We start from the raw sequence: 6,432 nt of genomic DNA, 5'->3' as shown, positions 1-6,432 counted from the left end.
ATCCCAGTAATCCATTGCATTTTATGACATGGGTAAATATGTAATTTACTATTTTTTATTAGTATTATCAAAAAGTGAAACAAATTAACAGACAAAAAAAAACAACACCTTCTGTCCCCGCAAAGCGCGGTAAACACCCATAGTTTCTTATTATAGTTTTTGTTTTTATTAATACTACTTTAATTCAATTAAAGGGACAACATAACACATTGGTAAGATTGCTTTTTCTTTTGCCAACTTACATGCGTGCGATATTTGTCCAAAAATATATGAAGTCATAGAATATTTGCATGTACTACTTTTTAGGTGATTATTTTTCATGAATCAAATCAAGTATTTACTTAAATATAATGAGAAATAGTCAGGTAATTTATCTATATAAAATCAGTTTTATTACATTGTTTGTAATAAATTTAAGAGTAAACTACAAAAATGATCCTTGTAGTTGGCAATTATCGGGTCATAAAAGATAAAAAGAAAACACACAACAACACAACATAATATTATAGTTTTCAAATAAATACAGAAACAAGTAGAAATTTTTTGAAACAACTTGACACGTAATGATCTTAATCTACAACAGAAATAAAAAATACAGACATCAACTCCTCAACTTTGCAAGGGTCGGAAATTATTTAGAAAAAGGGTAAACCCAATGACCATTCAATCATAAACGACTATAAGGCCCACCTTTGTACGTACGCTTAGCCATTGAAAAAGCACCTCATATTACAATTTACAAACCAGATTCTCTAAATCTGCATGTGCTGGATTGGGCTGCAATGACCATTTGTAGCAATTGATAGACTGCGTACTTTTGAGAAGATGGAAATCCATCCTACCACACACCACACAGTCTTCCATTTTTGTGCATGTGAGAAATTAAGATACTGCATATAATCTTCATTCTCGGTATCCATATCATCTCTGGGTTTTTTAGGGGAGTAATTTGAGATAACATGTTCAAATTCAGATGCAGGCCGTTTGGGGCTTTGACTTGATTGACCGGTTAGTCCAACAATAGTATTATTTTTCCAGTGGTTGTGGTTCTCGATGGTTGTAATAAGGCCTGTGTGATTGTTTTTCTGAAGAATCACCAAGTTAAGAAGGCCATTAGGGAGTGAGTTCAGGGTGGTACTGGTGGGTGGCTGAAGATGGTTAATCAGAGCAGCTTCATCTTCGAAAAAGACGACTTCCCTCCACTGTTCAGATGCTGATGCTACCAGCTTTTCACCATCAGCCTGAAAGGAAACAAAATCAATTAAAACCAGTCCAATTATATATCAATTTACCCATCATTAAATCATTATAGTATTATATTTCGTTTCCATTTGTTTAACAAAAAGTTTGGACAATATCTGTAATGTTGGACCAAATTTGTAACAAAATTTGAAATCCGGTCCAAAAGTGTAAATATGAATTATGATAAGCTATGACGGGTGGAAATTGAAAAAAACAGAGTTTGTTACTTTTTTTTATAACATCTTTTAGGTTTTTTGGCAACTTGAAAACAGTTGGAATAGTACATTTTCTAAAAACAATGTCAACTCTTATTTATTATTATTATAGCAGGTGAAAATCGAAAAAACAAAGTTTGCCATTCTTTTATAACATTTCTTGCTTTGTTGGTAATTTGAAAACAGTTTAAACAGTTTACTTATAAGGCAAAGTGTGTTTACTTTTTCTTCTATCCCACAACCGCAAACAGTATAATTAATGGTTCAATCGCTACTATAAATATTTAAATGGCTAAATCGTCACATTCATACAAATACAAGTGATGTTTTTGTATTTAGGGGTGCAAACGAGCCAAGCTACTCGCGAGCTACTCGAGATCGGATCGTTAAAAGCTCGACTCGAAATCGATTTTAAACGAGCCCGATCCGAGCTCGAGCTTAATATTAAGCTCGTTTATTAAACGAGCTCGAGCTCAAGCCTATGTCATTAAGTTTGATTAGGCTCGCGAACCTAAACGAGCCTTTATATAATATAATTTAATATTATTTAAATATATTAAAATAAAAACATATTAGGGAAATTATGGATTTAAGGTATTAGTAAACGAGCTTCTTAACGAGCTCGAGCCGAGCTTAAGCTTATTTAGACACGTCAGATAAAAAACGAGTCGAGCCCGAGCCCGAGCCGAGCCGAGCTTGTATAATTCCTTACGAGCTCGAGTACAAGGAAGCTCGAATCGAGCCGAGCTCAGTACAAGGAAGCTCGAATCGAGCCGAGCTCGAGCTCGAGCCTTATATAACTTAAACGAGCCCGATCCGAGCCTGACCAGGCTCGGGCTCGGCTCGGCTCGTTTGCACCCCTATTTGTATTTTCCGAGAGTAATTAAATGGGAAGTGATTTGTATACAACAGTTTTTTGTCATACACAACAATTCATGAATTATATAGTTGTACAATACAACATTTTAAAGCACCAATTGTTGTGTATGAAGAAAAATTGTTGTGTACGGATCAGCTCCCTAATTAAATAGATCAACTAAAGAAAGAGTATCGCTTTGTCATTTAAACAGTTCATATGTTGAGAACCGAGATATTTATGAGAGTCAACTAGATCAACTAAAGAGAACAGAACTTACCTTTTTCTCGTTGGAAAGCTTATAGAAAGGAAGGAAGAGAGAATCGGAAACTAATCCCACCAAATGTCCATAAACATTAAAAGCCACACCATGTTTGTTTTGATCATCTCTTGAATTAAGGTACAAGTATATCCCATTATCGTCCTTACACTTGTGTGCATGGTCCATTATGATCTTCCAGTCGTTAGGACGAACCTTAAGTATCTGCAGATAGGGCAATATTAATGACATGATTGTTACTATGATTGAGCAATTAAGTGGACATTAGCTAGCAAGCACTCGGATAGAAACTGAAACAAAAAACAAGCAAAAAAGTTACATCTTTGAGCTTCTCTGGATTAATTGCATTGAGAGTACGGAGGTCCATCACAGTTTTTATGTTTGCTTTTATCAAATGTTTAAAGCAATCACTACGATGGTTGATCCCATGTAATCGATACACTTCGTCGGATGAGGATGGATGCTCATGCTTGTTGTACTCTGAAAAGTGAAAACAGAAACCATGGAAATATAATATCAATTATCAAATCAAATGTATAAAATAAAACATATATATAGGTACTTACTGAAATTGCGCTTGTCTTTAAGGAGAAAGGATTCTGTTTTTGCTTCTTTTACCCAAGTGCCAAAAACAGCATCCTTTGACCTTGCACCCAGCCTACACTTTCTCTTTCCCTTCCAGGTTGAATTGTGTGTAAATGAAATCTTATTTACGTAAACAATACCTTCTTTTAGTTTTAGGGAAGTGTTTCCTTGAAGTACTTTCTTTCCATTCCATTCATGGATGATCTTATTGTTAAATTCACAAGAAGTCCAATTCTCTGTTTCAGAATCATCACAATCACCCTCAAGAGCTATTATTTCAATTTCTGTTGCAGACTCGGCCCCAGTCTTCACAATTTGCCCTGAGTTTTGATCAACCAAAGTTACTACAAAGGGTTTATTGTCTTTTCCTTCAATATTCTTGCCTGTAGAAACTGGTGTTGAGATTCCATTTGAGAATTGAAATTGGAAAACCGATGATCCTGAAGTACTTGCTGTATTACCAGAATTCCTGATAAAATTACAACTACTTGTAAGCCAAATTTGTAGTTATCAAAAAGATCTACCAATGTTTTATTCTTTACCGTGTCATGCCCCTCCACAGATCAATGCTAGATTTCTCTTTTATCACCGAAAGAAATTTTTGCTGCATTGTGTTGATCTGGGATACATGAAGCAAGCATAAGTGTTATTCATGGTACTCACTCGGTATATGACAATCTTATCTACAACATTGATGGAAAAGTGTTGAATGATAAAATAATTGCAAGATGAACTCGACAAAGGAAAAACCTTGAATCAAAGAAACCCCCTTGTAGTGTGCTTGGCTTATTTGAAGCCCTAGACCTAGCCCAAACTACTTCACAAAGAAAATTCCTATTTACACCTTTTCACACACACACACACACACATATATATATATATATACCCAAATTATGTACGCTTTTGAACTAACATATTTAGTAGGAAACTATATAAGCTAATGACAGTAAGGTCATTTGCACAACTAGAATCAGAAACACAAACACCTTTTATAACATTTTTTATAACATTTTATTGAACTTTATAGAGTATAATGTATGGATTGTAAAAAGATGATGTGACACTCTATTGATGAGAAAGAGAAAGAGAGTTACATCTGCAGAAATTATAGGCCATAAAGTTCCCTTACATAAGTTGACCACTTGCTCCATTTCCGCCCTGTGAAATAATTCAGGAACATATTATGCATTGCTGATATCAGTGTAATTCATAAGCACCGGAAAGAATATACAGATTTTAGCAGAAAAGGTATAAGAATCTTATTACTGGGTTGAAGCAGTAACCCTTGCGAGTTCATCAACTAAATTTGTCCTTGCTCCTGCTCCTGCTCCATGGTTGTTATCTTCAGACTGTTGATTAACCACCGCCATTTTCAATTTAATTTCTCCAAACATAAAAGATTGTGTAAACGAGAGAGAGAGAGAGAGAGAGAGAGAGAGAGAGAGAGAGAGAGAGAGAGAGATTTTCACATTGACATGAATCGTAGGCCACATAATTTTAAGGTATAGGCGAATCAACCGCTCTTTTTCCGCCCTGCGAAAACAGCGACGTGAATAGTAAACACTTGATGAACAACAGATCGTGCAGTCTCATGTAACTAATTTCAGTTTAGTTCATAAGCTAGAACATATAAAATTAGGAAAAAATATAAATTTTCGTACTCTTTTGAAGCATTAACCCTAGCGATATCATCAAGTGAAGTTGTGCTTCCTCCTGATCCATGATTGATATCATCTTCCAACTGCTGATTCACCACCGCCATTTTCAAATTGTTCAAGCTCAAAGTGTGTGTGTGTTTTCGAAAGGTGTTAATGCGACTGATTTGCTCGTGCAATCGAGCTCCGACTTTTATCGATAAAACGGAGCAAATGGCCCACCACACCGCGTTGATCTCAGGCGCCATCACTAAACAAGAAAAAAAAGTGTTGTCACCAACGATGACGCGACCTTTTTTTGGGTTCGTTATAAGCAGTTATATGCAGAATCTTTAAAGTTGCTCTTTGCCACCAACGAAATGTCTTTTTTAGATAGCCGCTCTAGGGTTGGTTGGGATAGAAAGTTCAAAGGAACATCATTCTAATCCTGGTGGATCCATATTTTTAGTTTATTCTTTTATTTTATGAATAATTCATGTTTATACATTACTAAAAGCAATAGTATTGCTATTTAAATAATAAATTCACTTTTTCAATAACTCGTTTTGAGATTGACACGTCAATTATTATCTTTGAAACCGATCAAAACTCTAAAGTAGTACACATCAAATGTGATAACACGCTTTACATGTCATAGGATAAATTGAGTTAACTATAATATCATATATTCCATATTTTTAGTTTATTCTTTTATTTTATGAATAATTCATGTTTATACATTACTAAAAGCAATAGTATTGCTATTTAAATAATAAATTCACTTTTTCAATAACTCGTTTTGAGATTGACACGTCAATTATTATCTTTGAAACCGATCAAAACTCTAAAGTAGTACACATCAAATGTGATAACACGCTTTACATGTCATAGGATAAATTGAGTTAACTATAATATCATATATTTAAAATAGAAACATGTTCAATGCGTTACCCAATAAAGAGTGGTTCGGACTAATGATACCAAATGAGATTTTGAGTTCAAATGTTTTTAGATGTGTGTATATACTTTTAATAAAAAAAACTTAATGGATATTTCATACAGAGTAAATGATTTGACTTTCATCATTATATGAATTTCATTTAAGTGTTGAATTGACAATACAATGCCCTTTCCTTTGGCTTATATGGAGTAGGAATGAACGTTTTGACCAAAAAATTGAATCGGAACCAGAACCGAATAAGGAGTGAGTGAGATATTCGGTTTGGTTTTCAGTTCTTAGTTTAAGTGTTTGTTCGTTTTTTGGTTTTTTCGGTTCTGGTCTGGTTCTAGTTCCGAACACCTTCTTAGATAACACATTTCTTAATAGAGCCGAACCGAATAATAACCTATTAAACTATTCGGTATAGTTCCTTGTTCTTAGTTTAAGGTTTATTCAGTTCCAGACCAAATAACATTCTTAGATAAACTTTTCTATTTTCTGACCAAAGAGATCAATGAGGGATGAAATTGGATCCCAGAGGATAATTTTCAACGTCTTTTGCTAGATCTTATTTAGATAGTGGCACTCTCGATAAACTTTTTTTCCTTTAAGATGGAACTCTATTGTTTTTCTAAAGTTGAATGCATTAACTTGTATCTACACAAATAAAGTTGGTTGAT

The 6,432-nt window shown here is 34.3% G+C and overlaps 1 protein-coding gene across 2 annotated transcripts; it reads right to left on the bottom strand.

Annotated features, from left to right (window-relative positions):
- Positions 1-470: 470 nt before the first annotated feature.
- On the bottom strand, positions 471-5,250 carry LOC145081025 (calmodulin-binding protein 60 A-like). Of its 2 annotated transcripts, none has more exons than XM_079023214.1 (9): positions 4,840-5,250; positions 4,648-4,711; positions 4,445-4,527; positions 4,273-4,336; positions 3,721-3,797; positions 3,319-3,647; positions 2,913-3,073; positions 2,594-2,797; positions 471-1,241 (listed from the first exon to the last, which is right to left on the bottom strand). In XM_079023214.1, the coding sequence occupies exons 1-9, from the start codon at positions 5,079-5,081 to the stop codon at positions 753-755; spliced, it is 1,713 nt and encodes a 570-aa protein (XP_078879340.1). In that variant the 5' UTR covers positions 5,082-5,250; the 3' UTR covers positions 471-752. The 2 variants fall into 2 exon arrangements, with proteins under 2 accessions (XP_078879340.1, XP_078879337.1); XM_079023211.1 differs by having other exon boundaries at positions 3,160-3,647; positions 4,840-5,249.
- Positions 5,251-6,432: the final 1,182 nt, after the last annotated feature.

Source organism: Lactuca serriola, chromosome 1 (assembly GCF_051521515.1).
Source record: "Lactuca serriola cultivar US96UC23 chromosome 1, Lser_US96UC23_V15, whole genome shotgun sequence".
NCBI classification, from domain to species: domain Eukaryota; kingdom Viridiplantae; phylum Streptophyta; class Magnoliopsida; order Asterales; family Asteraceae; genus Lactuca; species Lactuca serriola.
This window is presented reverse-complemented; position numbering and strand designations above follow the sequence as displayed.